General features: G+C 40.5%; 1 protein-coding gene across 2 annotated transcripts in view; it reads left to right on the top strand.

The window, feature by feature from the left end:
- The first annotated feature begins 671 nt into the window (after window positions 1-671).
- Window positions 672-14,982, top strand: part of LOC109055009 (integrator complex subunit 1-like) — a 24,366-nt gene continuing 10,055 nt past the window's right edge. The window contains exons 1-34 of one of the 2 annotated variants that reach the window (XM_042721010.1): window positions 672-801; window positions 1,218-1,299; window positions 1,398-1,685; window positions 2,202-2,398; window positions 2,481-2,618; window positions 2,697-2,856; window positions 2,946-3,051; window positions 4,077-4,263; window positions 4,356-4,501; window positions 4,627-4,768; window positions 4,988-5,164; window positions 5,260-5,368; window positions 5,445-5,565; window positions 5,995-6,072; window positions 6,162-6,319; window positions 6,442-6,538; window positions 6,769-6,860; window positions 6,946-7,006; window positions 7,087-7,284; window positions 7,482-7,611; window positions 7,701-7,880; window positions 8,558-8,707; window positions 8,788-8,967; window positions 9,050-9,154; window positions 9,247-9,414; window positions 9,505-9,616; window positions 9,703-9,861; window positions 10,411-10,557; window positions 10,647-10,745; window positions 10,871-10,995; window positions 11,791-12,045; window positions 12,134-12,293; window positions 12,450-12,581; window positions 14,420-14,600. In XM_042721010.1, coding sequence (XP_042576944.1) covers window positions 1,245-1,299; window positions 1,398-1,685; window positions 2,202-2,398; window positions 2,481-2,618; window positions 2,697-2,856; window positions 2,946-3,051; window positions 4,077-4,263; window positions 4,356-4,501; window positions 4,627-4,768; window positions 4,988-5,164; window positions 5,260-5,368; window positions 5,445-5,565; window positions 5,995-6,072; window positions 6,162-6,319; window positions 6,442-6,538; window positions 6,769-6,860; window positions 6,946-7,006; window positions 7,087-7,284; window positions 7,482-7,611; window positions 7,701-7,880; window positions 8,558-8,707; window positions 8,788-8,967; window positions 9,050-9,154; window positions 9,247-9,414; window positions 9,505-9,616; window positions 9,703-9,861; window positions 10,411-10,557; window positions 10,647-10,745; window positions 10,871-10,995; window positions 11,791-12,045; window positions 12,134-12,293; window positions 12,450-12,581; window positions 14,420-14,600 — 4,793 coding nt within the window. In that variant the 5' untranslated portion in view covers window positions 672-801; window positions 1,218-1,244. Of the gene's footprint in view, window positions 802-838; window positions 996-1,217; window positions 1,300-1,397; window positions 1,686-2,201; window positions 2,399-2,480; window positions 2,619-2,696; window positions 2,857-2,945; window positions 3,052-4,076; window positions 4,264-4,355; window positions 4,502-4,626; window positions 4,769-4,987; window positions 5,165-5,259; window positions 5,369-5,444; window positions 5,566-5,994; window positions 6,073-6,161; window positions 6,320-6,441; window positions 6,539-6,768; window positions 6,861-6,945; window positions 7,007-7,086; window positions 7,285-7,481; window positions 7,612-7,700; window positions 7,881-8,557; window positions 8,708-8,787; window positions 8,968-9,049; window positions 9,155-9,246; window positions 9,415-9,504; window positions 9,617-9,702; window positions 9,862-10,410; window positions 10,558-10,646; window positions 10,746-10,870; window positions 10,996-11,790; window positions 12,046-12,133; window positions 12,294-12,449; window positions 12,582-14,419; window positions 14,601-14,982 lie in introns of those variants that run through there. The other variant, XM_042721014.1, reaches the window with a different exon arrangement.

The raw sequence follows: 14,982 nt of genomic DNA, 5'->3' as shown, positions 1-14,982 counted from the left end.
AAGTGGCATGCATATTTCATATCTGGAAGGCTTTCAGAAGTGGCCATTCATTGTTCCTGTCAGAGAAGTATGTTTTCAACAATACTTACAGCAACTGTAACCAGGCGCACATGTGTATTTTCTCTGTAGAGGTCAGATTACAAGCACATGATGTTTTTGCTGAGTACCTTACAGTGTGTGCTCTCTGCGGTGTTCTTTTCTGGGTGAAAGTTCTGTTTTCTTTTGTCTGCAAGGCACAGTAATGTCTCTTTCCATGTCTGACATCATTTTCAAAGTAAGGATTCTTGGAAACGTTATTCCTTGTAGTCCCCAAACGCTTCATAGCAACAGTGCCACCCAGAGACATCTAATCACCCCGAGTGTATGTGGTTTAAGCGAAAGGTAATACGATTCTGTGGTTGTTTACATGCTACATGTCTGTGGTTGTTAAAGTCAGGGTTGAAAACTCTTGTGGGTCAATGATATTGCCCTAAAATGAAATAAATAAATGCACAACATACACTTATTTACTGACTTTATTAATAAGATTCAAGATAAGCATCCATTAACACACAGAAGAAGTTACAAATGATTAGGGTTGCGGAATGACTTAATAACTTGTCCTGAGTGCCAAATGGTTCCTAATGTAACAATTATTTATAATATGTTATCAATATTACTCTTAGGCCTATATGATTTTTTTTCTGACGTCTGATTCAAGCTCCGATGCTGTAGATGGCGCTGTGGCACTGCCAGGAAACTCTTTCACTGCGGCAGAAGTAGAAACAGTAGCTCATGTAGCAGCGCCGTTGGTAAACTGAGGTAGTTTATAAATATTTTCTTCATATTATGTACTTACTATGTCGGTATATTAAATATTTTTGACTGTAAGCACTAGATGGTATTTTGTTGCATTTCGGCTAATATTCGATTTTTTTTGCTAATACATTACCTGCCAAAAAGACTCAATACGCTTGTAAACCGTACAAAAGACATAGAAATAAGGGCTCATGAAGGTAATAAAAGGCAATAAATGTCGTTTTATCAACACTGCACAGCATGATGAATTAGTCAGTCGGTTCTTAGTGTTACAATATCAAGGCTATCAGCTCCAAATAGGCCGTATCTACAAAGGACGCAGCTTGTAGAGTTTACCTGAATGCGGTATTTGTATGGTTTGATGATATTGTAGTTCCTCTACTGTAATTCAAAGCTTGTGCTGTTTATGTCTCTTACAGCTACAGTAAGTTGGAAATTGTGTCAAAATGAATCGACCAAAGCCAACAAGCATTAGGCGCCCTAGTAACACCAAAGCATCAGGTAAGATTAGATTTTAGCTGTGATTATGGCAAGGAAATAGATTAATTAACTCTGTATACTTCTCGGACACGTCTTTATCATCCTGTGATGTCCCTCAGGACACCCGCCTCCAGGAGATTTCATTGCTCTTGGAGCCAAGAGTCAGAGCAGTGAGCCGAAAGCAAACCCGGCTCTCTTGAAGCCGGCATCCACCGGTTTGCCCCCAGACCGCAAGAGAGAGGCGTCTTCATCTCTCCCCTCATCCTCCACCCTGTCCGGTCTTTCCAAACGGCCCAAGCACTCTTCTACCCCACCCAGCGCCCTCTCACGCCTCGCTGAGGTAGCTGCTGTTGACAAAAGATCAATATCCCCCTCCATCAAAGAGCCATCTGTAGTTCCCATTGAAGGTGAGATTAACACACCTTATTATTATTATTATTACGGAAAAAAACTTTCATATGTCTAATTTAGGGTTTTAAAGTAAAGTGTAAACAAATTAAAACTGGCATGTAACATTCTAGTATTTTTTCAGTTAAATAGATATTGCTTTATCATTATTTCAGTATTTTTTTCAGAACATTTTTAATTAAAGAACAATCAAGTACCCCACTTGAAAAAAAAAGTGTCTGAATGCATGTGAAAGAAGTCATAATGCTTTTAAAGTGCACTTTAATAATGTCACATTTTTTGTGTTCTGTCTGTTTACATGCAGTTCAGACAGTGTAACAGTATTTACATTTAGTATGTTTCCAAGACTGGCGTTTTGACCCGTTTGAAGTGTGTTTGTCTATTTTACAGCAAATATTTTAGCATTTAAGTGTTATTTTTAGAGATCCGTAGTCCAATCCAGTGTTCATATTTTCATAGACCTTGTTTTTATACACAGTGTACATTCTCACAACATGTGATTGATTGTTTTTCAGTGTCTCCTGCTGTGCTTCTGGATGAGATTGAGGCAGCGGAGGCAGAGGGTAATGATGACCGCATTGAGGGCGTCCTCTGCGGGGCTGTCAAACAACTGAAGATGAACCGAGCCAAGCCTGACATGACGCTATACCTCAGCCTCATGTTTCTCGCCAAAATCAAGCCCAATGTCTTTGCCACAGAGGGTGTGATAGAGGTAGACAGAATCAGCTGTGCTACAGGACTGTAATTTCCTGTTGCTGGTGACTAAACTTGTTTTGTTAAATGTCTTTATTCAGGCTCTCTGCAGTCTGCTCCGCCGTGACGCCTCAATCAACTTTAAGGCCAAGGGGAACAACCTGGTGTCTGTGCTGGCCTGTAACCTATTGATGGCTGCCTATGAGGAAGATGAAAACTGGCCTGAGATATTTGTCAAAGTAAGTGATCAAGCTGTCCAGCTTTCTGATCTCACTGTAATCGTGGTACTGATACACAGTCATTGTGGGGTTTCCCAGGTCTACATTGAGGACTCTCTCGGTGAGCGTATCTGGGTGGACAGCTCGCACTGTAAAACTTTTGTTGATAACATCCAGACTGCCTTCACAACCAAGATGCCACCCAAGAGTATGCTGCTCCAGACGGAAACAGGGAAATCAGGGGGCGACCTCAGTGCCGGTTGGTGGTCCAAGACTTTTCTCTGTCATGGATGGAAATGTATATGTTAGTAAAATCTCGAAGAATTGACACAAAATACTGTATTTTAGGGAACAGCCCTCATCCTTCCACTCCAGATGAGGATGAAGGTCAGACTGAGCTTTTAATCGCTGAAGAGAAACTGAGTCCAGAGGATGATGGACAGGTCATGCCCAGGTAGGGAAGTACATATATTCAAGAAGATGTGCCAGTTTTTAATGTTATGAAATTAATTAATCAATCACATGCAATTAATTATTACATTAAACTCATAAAGTGATATTTCTGAAATTGAGATTTGCTTGCATGCTTCATTGGATTGTTTTTACTTCATGTGTTAATATATATTTACACCATTCAAAAGTTTGGTGTCTGTAAGATTTCTTTTTTTTTTCTTTCTTTTTTTTTATAAAGAAAGAAATAAGTATTTTTATTCAGCAGTGATTACTTGCATTTATAAAAACTGAGTAAAAACTTTTACATTATTTTGCGAAAGTTTTCTATTTCAAATCAATGCCAGCACCTGACCAATTAATACTAGGACTTACCTATTCTATTCTATTCTATTCTATTTTATTCTATTCTATTCTATTCTATTCTCTCTAATTTATTTAAAATTTAAAATACAAATAAATAAATAAACACCTTGCTCTGTGTACTGTGCTGGACTAACTGAGACTTGTCACAGCACTTGTATACTGTTGCTCTCTTGTTGGACTGATTGTTTTTATTGTTCTCCTCATTTGTAAGTCACTTTGGATAAAAGTTACTGCTAAATGATTAAATATAAATGTAAATGCTGTTCTTTTGACCTTTCTTTTCATCAAAGAATCCTGAAAAACAAGGTATCATGACTTCCACAAAAAATTAAGAAGCACAACTTTTTTTCAACATTGATAATAATAAGAATTGTTTCTTGAACAGCAAAACACTGGAGCAATGATGCTGAAAATTCAGCTTTGCACCACAGGAATACAGTGCATTTTAAAATATATTAACATTGTTTTTACAGTTATTTTAAATGATATGTATGTATGTATTATATGTACACACACACAAATGACTGTCTTAAGTAGACAATTATTTTTTGCTGTGAATTCAAAATTGGTGTTGAGAATAGTAAATGTTTTTTTAGTAGGTATTTTTCAGAATCATTTTACAAAGCTTTTGCTTTGTGTAACCTCTATCTTCTCTGGCTTCAGGTACGATGAGCTGGCTGAAAGTGTGGAGGAGTATGTCTTGGACGTTTTGAGGGACCAGCTGAACCGTCGCCAGCCCATGGATAACGTGTCCAGGAACCTTCTGCGCCTTCTCACTGCCACCTGTGGTTATAAAGAGGTCCGACTGATGGCCGTGCAGAGACTTGAGATGTGGTTACAGAATCCTAAGGTACAAAACATGGACAAAAGAGAGGAAGCGTCATTGTCTTAGAGTATGAGAGCACATATCTAAAGGTTGGTTTTTGTTTGGTCATTCTCCAGCTGACTCGGCCAGCACAGGATCTTCTGATGTCTTTGTGCATGAACTGTAATACACACGGCTCAGACGACATGGAGGTCATCTCGAACCTCATCAAGATCCGCCTCAAACCTAAAGTTCTCCTCAACCACTACATGCTGTGTGTCAGGTCGGCATTATACCTTCAGACCTGAAATCTCAGTTTATACTCTATATATAATTAATTGTAAGTCATTACTGTAAAGCCTTAACACATTTTTTATGTATTTTATTCATGTTTCTCATGTTCTGCAGGGAGCTTTTGACTGCACACCGAGATAATCTGGGCACCATGGTGAAGTTTGTGATCTTTAACGAGCTGTCAAATGCCAGAAATCCCAATAATATGCAAGTGCTCCATACAGTTTTGCAACATAGCCCAGAGCAGGCTCCCAAGGTGACTTTTCAACCAACCTTGTTGGCTTTATGTATATTTATAAACCACAGTTGCTATTTAAAGAAGATTTCACTGTAGATCTTGCTAATACTTGTTTTCAAAAACCCTAACCCAAAGTATCATACTCTGACATGCACCCCTTGTGGTATGGACATGAAGGAGAGGGACTCATGAAGTTGAATAACATTTCTTTTGTGCCTTGTTTTGTTTTGTCCCTAGTTTCTGGCCTTGGTGTTCCAGGACCTGCTGACCAATAAGGACGACTACCTGCGGGCCTCACGCGCTTTGCTCAGGGAAATCATTAAACAGACCAAACACGAGATCAACTTCCAGTCCTTCTGTTTAGGCCTCATGCAGGAACGCAAAGAGGCCACTTATGTAGACATGGAGTTTAAAGTGAGGACTTTATTGCTGTATTTATTATGTTTACTTATGAAAAGAACATCTGTTTTGATGTTTTGCCTGTACATCATTTTTTGTTTCCGTCTCAGGAGCGTTTTGTCATTCAAGTGACGGATCTCTTGACAGTGTCCATGATGCTTGGGATCACAGCTCAGGTCAAAGAGGCTGGCATTGCTTGGGACAAAGGAGAAAAGAAGAGTAAGAGGTTTTATACTCCTGCTGCCTCACGTAACATTCAAAACTTTATGCTAATGAGGATGAATATGCATTTCAGATCTGGAGGTGCTGAGGTCCTTTCAGAACCAGATTGCTGCCATCCAGAGAGATGCTGTGTGGTGGCTGCACTCTGTGGTTCCCACCATCAGTAAAGTGGGACCTAAAGACTATGTGCACTGGTATGAATCAGCTCGATGTAGGACCAGTGTTATTATTGTTAACTAAAACTAATAAAAATAGTCAGTAAATATAATAAAGCTGAAATAAAATTAAAAGTAAATTAAAAACATGTATATAAAACATATACAAAAAACAGACAAACATAAAACATACATGAAATATGTTTAATACATTTAATACTATATCAAAATAAATACTGATAAAATAACACTATAGGGCTTATGTAAGGGCATATTTTTCATATTTTTTTATTTAAAGTGATACATTGCACCAAAAACAATTTATTTGATATTTCATGACTATTTAACACTTTTGTTGGACCCTTAAAATGAAACTAGCACTTTTTGGCTGCTTGGAAGTCTGCTATATAAACGCCTTTACATGTAGAAGAATGTTATTTTACTGATTGTTTAATTGTGTTTCAACAGTCTTCACAAAGTGCTTTTCACAGAGCAGCCTGAGACGTATTACAAATGGGACAACTGGCCTCCTGAGAGTGACCGAAAGTGAGAATCTCTGCTTCAACATCTTACAGAAAGAGTGTTTGTTTGTACATTCAATTAATAGATGCTAATGCATCTCTCTTGTTTGTAAGTTTCTTTCTCCGGCTGTGCTCTGAGGTTCCTCTGTTAGAGGACACGCTGATGCGCATCTTGGTGATCGGTCTCTCTCGTGATCTGCCCCTGGGCCCAGCTGACGCCATGGAGCTGGCTGACCACCTGGTGAAGAGAGCTGCAGGAGTTCAGTCTGATGGTAAGACAGCGCTCCTGATTAGAGGGGTGTTCGTAAAAGACTATTTTACTTAGAATTAGAAATAGCTCAGAACTTTTTAGAAGTGGTCTGTGATATTTGTCTTCCCACATCATCAACTGTAGACTTGGAAGTGTTGCGAGTCGAGAGGATCCAACTCATTGATGCTGTGCTGAACCTTTGCACTTACCATCACCCAGAGAACATCCAGCTGCCTGCAGGGTACGGCCTTTACCTTTCACCGAGTTTATTCCCTGCTGTTTTTAACTTCAGTTTTATTATGCAGTGATTCATCAGCTTTATATTGCCAAATAATTACTGGGTGCCATGGACTATTTGCATTGAAAGTTTCAGCTACATTGTGGTCTGTCCACTCCTGGCATCCAGTACTCTATTTGTGGGCTGTTTATTCCTTCAAGAGGTGAAATGCTTTATTAAATGTTCCATTTTAGCTATCAACCTCCAAATCTTGCCATATCAACTCTTTACTGGAAGGCCTGGCTGCTGCTGCTTGTGGTGGCAGCGTTCAACCCACAGAAAATTGGTGAGGCCAGATATGATGCAATACTTGCAATTTATAATAACATCTCATTAGAATGCCATTATATCGCTGTCACTGATGGTTTCAGGTTTGGCAGCGTGGGATGGTTACCCCAGTCTGAAAATGCTCATGGAGATGGTTATGACAAAGTAAGTGTTCTGCGTATTGTGTTGAAATGTGGTTTTATGGATATTTCAGCACCTAACACTTTCTTTTGCTCTCTCCTCAGCAACTACTCTTACCCTCCATGCACGGTGGCTGATGAAGAGACCAAAACCGAGATGATCAACCGAGAGCTGCAGATCTCTCAGAAGGAGAGGCAGGAGATCCTGGCCTTTGAGAGCCACTTGGCAGCCGCCTCCACCAAACAGACCATAACAGAGAACAACAGCCTCCTGCTGTCCCAGCTCACCAGCCTGGACCCAAAGTATGACTTCCTGTTTGTCACTGTAGTGATAATCCACCGTTTACATTTACATTTATACAGAGTGACTTGCAGTTGAGGAGCAAAGCAATTTTTCAAAGAATCAACAATATTTGTAATATTAAATGCCAGGTTTATTAGACAATTAGATTAGGATGTTTTTACAGATACACTGACCCAGTCTTTCATTCTTTGCTCAGGGGACCCCCTCGTAGGCCACCGCCTCTTGTCCTGGATCAAGTAAAGAGTCTGAACCAGTCTTTGCGCCTGGGCCATCTGCTCTGCCGCAGCCGCAACCCTGACTTCCTGCTCAATATTATCCAGAGACAAGTAAACAATCTCATACACTTGGGGAGCTGTGCTTTATGAAGAGCCATGTTTAAGGGACTTTCTAAATATCATATTTTTCTCCCATGCAGGCCTCCTCTCAGTCGATGCCATGGCTGGCTGATCTTGTCCAGTCCAGTGAAGGGTCCTTGGATGTGCTGCCCGTTCAGTGCCTCTGTGAATTCCTCCTCCACGATGCTGCTGATGACGCCTCCTCTGTTGATGATGAGGATGAAGGAGAGAGCAAAGAGCAGCGAGTGAAGAAAAGACAGGTAAAGCTCAGCCTTGACCACACATTGCTATTGTCTTTTTAAATTTTTTTTTTTTTTTTTTTTTTCTGAAGTCATCTTTTAATGTTAGTCAAGGAATCTTAAACCAAAGTTTAGTTTTACATGAGCCTTTTTCAAATCCTCATTGAAGTAATTTACACATTGATTTGTTAGGGTGGTCCAAAATGTGAAATATGTAAACATAAATAAATATGATAAATAAAAATACATGTATATTACGATCAAATAAGGATAAATAATAGAGCAGTTAAAGGTACGCTGCTGTTCAAAAATGTGGGGTCAGTAAGATTAGAGAAATACTTTTATTGCAGCAAGGATGCATTAAATTGATCAAAAGTTACAGTAAAGACATTTCTAATATTACAAAGTTTGTGTTCATTAAAGAATCGGGAAGAAAAAATGTTTTAGTTTGCACAAAAATATTAAGCAGCACAACTATTTTCAACATTGATAATAATAAGAAATGTTTCTTGAGCAGCAAATCAGCATATTAGAATGATTTCTGAAGGATCATGTGACACTAAAGACTGGAGTGACAGAAATCACAGAAATAAGTTACATTTTTAAATACAAGAAAATAAACAGTGATTTTTAAATTCTAATAATATTTCACAATACTACTGTTTTTACTGTTTTCTTTCCTCGTCTTTCCCTGTCAGAGGCAGCAGAAACAGAGGCAGCTTCTTGAGCGGCTCCAGGACCTGCTGCTGGGTCCTAAGGCTGATGAACAGACCACATGTGAAGTCTTGGACTACTTCCTCCGCCGTCTCAGTTCTTCTCAGGTGGCCTCTAGAGTACTGGCCATGAAGGTGCGGAGTTCATTAACCATCCAGCAGTGCTTGATTCATTAGGACAGTTTAAAAGATGGTCGTTGTGATGTGTGTATCAGGGTTTGTCTCTGGTGCTGACTGAGGGAGCATTAAAAGATGGAGAGGAGAGGGATCAGCTCATGGAGGAGGACTCCAGAGATGCCGAGTTACTGCCGGGCTACCAGTGGCTCCTTCAGGACCTCCCAAAATTACCTCTGTTTGATAGTGTAAGAGGCTTGACGTCCAGCGCCTTACAGCAGGTCAGTCCTCCTACACATGTACAAGATTATCAATATCTGCAACTAGCTCAGCTTATTATGTTTGTGTGATTTTCCAATTTAGGCCATTCACTTGGAAACTGATCCTCAGACCATCAGCGCATACCTGATTTACCTTTCCCAGCATGCACCAGTGGAAGAGCAGTCCCTCCACAATGACCTGGCCTTGGTTAGTCTGAATCTACAGCTTTTTATTTGTCTGAAATAAGCTGTAGTCTAACCTATTTCTTCTCTCCTGTCTTGTGTTTCATGTCTTTTTAGGATGTGGCTCGTCTGATAGTGGAGCGCTCCACTATAATGAACTCCCTTTTTTCCAAGCACTCCTGCAGGCCTGAGTCTGATGCTGTTCTCTCCGCTCTTATCTCCATCTTCTCCACCTATATCCGTCGTATGAGGAAGACAAAAGAGGGAGAGGACCTCTATAGCTGGGTACTAAGGGACATATAACTAAACTGCAAATTCAAACTCTGTAATTACTGCTTGTGCACATGAATAAAGACCAAATTTTAAATCTCACAGTCGGAGTCTCAGGATCAAGTGTTCCTGCGGTGGACTACAGGAGAAACAGCCACCATGCACATCCTAGTGGTCCATGCTATGGTCATCCTGCTCACACTGGGACCTCCCAAAGGTGAGTATCTCCTCTGTTGCAGTGTTGTGTGATTAATTCTGCATTATCTTGTAGTAACAGCTACTGTGGTTGCTTTTTTTTCATAGGGGAAAGTGAGTTCTACACACTGCTTGATATCTGGTTTCCTGATAAAAAGCCCCTTCCCACTGCATTCCTGGTTGACACGTCAGAGGAAGCCCTTCTGTTGCCTGATTGGCTGAAATTAAGAATGATCCGATCTGAAGTCTCCCGATTGGTCGATGCAGGTATTAATAAATTGTATTTACAAATAAGGGGCAGTATACACTACCATTTAAAAGTTTAGTATCTGTAAGAAGCGTCTTATGCTCACCAAGCCTGCATTTATTTTCTTAAAAACTACAGTTAAAGCTCATTATTAATTTTTCAGCACAGTTTTTAGTGTCACATGACTTAACTTGTAACTAGTGTAGTTGAGCTAATGTGTGGGAAGTCGTGGCCTAGTGTTTAGAGAGTTTGACTCCTAACCCTAAGGTTGTGGGTTCGAGTCTCGGGCCAGCAATACCACAACTGAGGTTCCCTTGAGCAAGGCACCGAACCCCCAACTGCTCCCCGGGCGCCGCAGGATAAATGACTGCCCACTGCTCCGGGTGTGTGTTCACGGTGTGTGTGTGTGTTCACTGATGTGTGTGTGTGTGTTCACTGCTGTGTGTGTGCACTTTGGATGGGTTAACTGCAGAGCATGAATTCTGAGTATGGGTCACCATACTTGGCTGTATGTCACTTTCACTTTTCACTTTCATGTGTTTTTTGTTTTTGTTTTTTCCCCTTCACAGCTCTACAGGATCTGGAGCCCCAGCAGCTGCTGTTGTTCGTCCAGTCCTTTGGGATCCCCGTCTCCAGCATGAGCAAACTGCTACAGTATCTGGACCAGGCCGTGTCTCATGATCCTCAAACACTGGAGCAGAACATCATGGACAAAAGTGAGGGTCTTTCATTTAAAATACTCTGTTCTCACATGATTTGGTGTGTGTAAAATGATGCTAACATCATGGATGTTTCTACCTGTTAGACTACATGGCTCATCTAGTAGAGGTCCAGCATGAGAGAGGAGCCACGGGTGGACACACATTTCACAGTTTACTCAGTGCTTCAATTCCTCCACGCAGAGGTCAGGATCTAATGCCTTACACTGGGGATTCTGTTAGCACTGATTAATGCTGCCGTTTTACTCTGTTTGAGTTGCACAGTGTAATTCTGTACTAATGAGTCCTTTGCTGATCTGATGTGTTACAGACAGCTCAGAGATGAGCAGGGCTAAGGTTACCGTTGAAACGCCCCATGGCTCTGTGAAGATGAGAGCAGTGAGTCAGGTGCCAGTGATCGGCCCAGAGGATGATCTCGCTGGGATTCTACTACAGGTGCAACATCTCACCTTGAGATGCTTATTCTTCTTTATTAGAGGAGTTCTTTCTCCTGCCAAGATTTAATTTAGTAACAGTTTTATTAATAACAATATCTTGTCAGAGCTGTGGCACAGCAGTTATTGCATGTGCTTCTGATGTTGTCAATCTCTGGTTTGCATACAGTGTGTCATCCTGATCGCTCTCTACTGAGGCTGGGTGATGTCATAATTTAAAACATTGTGATGACAATATGCGCGTTATTGGATTGTGATTTAAAACGTGTTAAATTAGTAAGAAACACTAGATCCGATTTAAAGGAAAAGTGAAATTAAATTCTGTCATTTGCTCACTCTTGTGTCATTCCAGACCCATAAAACTTTCCTTCATCTTTGAAACACAAATGTAGATCATTTATTGAAACCTAAGAGATTTCTATCCCTCCATTGAAAGTCCATTCCAATACATTTTTTTTTACAATACATTAAAAATAATTGCAAATAAAATTAATACTAATTGTATCATAAATATTATATCATAAAAACAAGCATACCATAATATTAACTGAATTGGTACAGTCTTAGTGTATCTCAAATAAAAATTTTATTTTAAATTTTTTGTAATTAAAACAAGCATACCATAATATTAACTGAATTGGTACAGTCTTAGTGTATCTCAAATAAAAAGCAAAAATATTATATTTAAATTATGGTAACTTGGAAAATGATTTTCAAGAATATCCATTTAGCTCTTTATGGCTTGATGGTGATGGTGACCATTTTGTGTTTGCTGAATTCTCTTTTCTCCATGTAGCTCTTCCCTCTGAAGGTGGATCCGCGCTGGCCGCCGCCCCCGGTCCGGCCATTGTCATTAGCTCTGCAGCAGACCCTGGCCCAAGAGGTGCTGCGGGCACGACAGGGTCACATCCAGCAGGGTGGTGCCACCGGGCGACTCCTACAAGCCTTTGCTGCCCTTCTAAACTCTACCCACGCTGGAGCCCTGGTCATGGCAATGCACCACAGCCATACGATCTCCTGCCCTCTACTGCGCCAGCTCCATCTTTACCAGGCACATAACCAGTGCATACCTACATACTCAATATCATCACTGGTGCTTTCTTTTGCTTGCTCACTCAAATTCTCGTTTTCTGTTCTAGCGATTGGTGTCTCAAGATGTTGGCTTCTCGTCACTGTTCTTCAACGCTGTTGTGCAGATGTTGACGTGGTTGGAAAACTCAGCGGTAGAGACAGGGCCACTCCACAGCCTCCTGAAATCTTTGGCAGCTCAGTACTCTCACAAACATCGCATCACAGATGGTGAGTGGCTCCTAATCCTGAATCTTAGCCGCGCAGGTCATGTTTGCAAGCACATATTCAAACTGACAGCACAGAACTAGCTGAATCAGCTGTCAGTAGAACAGTTTTAGTCCTAGCATGCTCTGCAGGTATATTGACTGTGCCCTGTGTCATCAGTTCGTACTGGATTTCTCCATTTGGCTGAAGCTCTGGCATACAGACGGGACTCTGAAGTGGCAGTGAGGGGCATTTTTGCCTCTCTGAGAGCTGGAGAAAAATGCAACGCTGAACCTGAACTTATACGAAAAGGTATTTAAAGTACATAGTACAGTACAGAGTACTGCTCACTTAAAGAGTAACTTCATGAGGAATCAAACTGTCCTTGATCTTTTAAAATAAAAGTTCATTATATTTTAAAAACATTCTATACAGTTTGGAAAACAAAACCTCCTCCCTAGTCTAAAAAGAGCATTTATTGAAACAATGCTGAAATGACTCTTTCACACATGACTGCCTATTTTACACATCAAAGAGCCATATTCTGTGTTCTTAAGCTGGGCCTTCTCAGTCATGAGGTAATGTAGAGGAAATAAATTAGATTTAGATATTCCTAAATATATGAAGAACTAGTGATAAGACTTAAAAGAGAGTTTAAAGGGGTAGTTGATTGCGATTTTACTTTTTAATGTTAGTTAGTGTGTAATGTTGCTGTTTGAACATAAACAGTATCTGCAAAGTTACAAAGCTGAAAGTTCAATGCAAATTCTTTTAAAATTCTGGCAGTTTAATGCCTAAAAAAATGGCAGGTAGGGACTACAACAAGATACTTCCCTGGTTTGTGCATAACAAACCCAGATAAACCCCGCCCTTGGGTAAAGGCAGCAAAGGGGGCGAGGGCATGCTGCACTGCTTTAGAGAAGAGGAAGAGAAAACTAGAGGTGTACGTAAAAATCTATTCATATATGAATCGTGATTTTGTCTTCTAACGATTCTAATGGATTCACAAGTTTCAAAATCAAGTTTCTAAAGCAGTGGTTCTTAATACTGTTCCACACGTCCCCCTGCTCTGCACACGGAAAAATTACTCTTTTTCAAAGTTAACATGAATTTACATGTCAAAGATGTTTATTCAGTGGAAGTAGGATAGATGTTATTATTCCTACATTTTTCAAAAAAAAAAAAAAAAAAACAGCAATAGGACCAAACCTTGTGTGGTGCTGTCTGTGTGTAGCACCTGCAGCTCTGCACTTAAAATATGCACTGTCCCTTAAGCAGTCACGCAATGTTTGGCAACATTCATCATCTTTATCATAAGTTCCAAAACTTGTTATGCGTCAACTGCCCAGTTACATTGCTTACACAAGATGTGTGAAATATGCCAAAGGATCAAAGAGGGGGTGTGTGTTAAATGGTTATAAGAAACTAAATCATAACTGTTTGAGGCTCAGAAAAACTGATCTAACATTTTAAATGGACATCGGGGGGAAAAATCGAATACAACAGTATGATGTAACCCCTTGAATGTATCTTGTGGCCAATATTACACAGCACTTATCTGTGTATGATGTATTTAACTTTAATTGTAGCTCTTCTAGGAACCACGTGGGGTGTACTCTTACAACAATGTACCCATTGGAAAAATATTTTTGAACTGGTGAGATGTTTGTGGCAAACGTAAGGCCAAAAGGCGAGAAGGGAAGTGTAAGTCAGCTCTCCAGAGGCAGTTAAGGTCTGTGTGTTGGTGTTGGAGTGGTTGCCAGCATTAGTCAGTCTCTCCGGAGGGCAGCATTTGACTCATGCACCAGCATCACCGCCGCTGACCTTAATGTGTTTCTCTTTATATTTTAACATTCCGCTCTGAACCTCACCAAAACAAAAAAACAACCACACACAGGGCCACACATCCACTCCAGGGCTTGTTTACATCCAGCGATGGCTCCAACAGCAAGGGTTAACTTACATTGTTATGAAAGTTAGTGTGGTGGGGCTGGAGGCCTAGCAGACAGGATTACTCCGAAGCAAAGCGTGTGGTAGTTCTCATTTTTGCAGTGTGGTATTGGCTGCGATGGTTTGTTTTTCATTTGTTGGACCTGTGTGTGTTTCACAAGAGTGAAGGCATTATAAAACAAAAACCTTGTGTCCCTTAGTGTTGCAGGGCCTCATGGAGGTGAAGTCTCCGTATCTGGAGGAGCTGTTGTCCCTGCTTATGACCATCGGTACGGAGACTGGAACCCCAGGACACACAGCGGGCCCAGTTGCCATGGTGATCTCTCTGCTGCTTCAGGAAACAGAGGAGCGAGGGGTGAAAATAGAGGTGGATTCCAAAATGTACGAGCACAATGAGTCACTCGCTTCCTCATCACAGATTTCCTTACTGTGTGCTGGTAATACTGTTTCTAGGTGGGGAAGGAACGCACAGTAAAATTGGTTTGCACTTGTTTAATCCTTGTTGAATGGCCAACGTTACCATAGTAATATACAGATTAAATGCACATCATACATAGTGTGAGGCTATGAAATATTTTTTTGGCTTTTGTAGCCCAACTGTAAGACTCAAATACCCCTTCATCAACAGCAAACCAGAAATGTGTTCTATTACCTCTTCTTATACTGCAGAGTCACAGTCTTGTCCATTTTAATCAAATATGAAGTTCATAACGTGTGTGTATCTATATACACAACTGAAATTAATGTTGTAATTCAGCAAGGA

This window comes from Cyprinus carpio, chromosome A3 (assembly GCF_018340385.1).
Source record: "Cyprinus carpio isolate SPL01 chromosome A3, ASM1834038v1, whole genome shotgun sequence".
Classification (NCBI taxonomy): Eukaryota; Metazoa; Chordata; class Actinopteri; order Cypriniformes; family Cyprinidae; genus Cyprinus; species Cyprinus carpio.
This window is presented reverse-complemented; position numbering and strand designations above follow the sequence as displayed.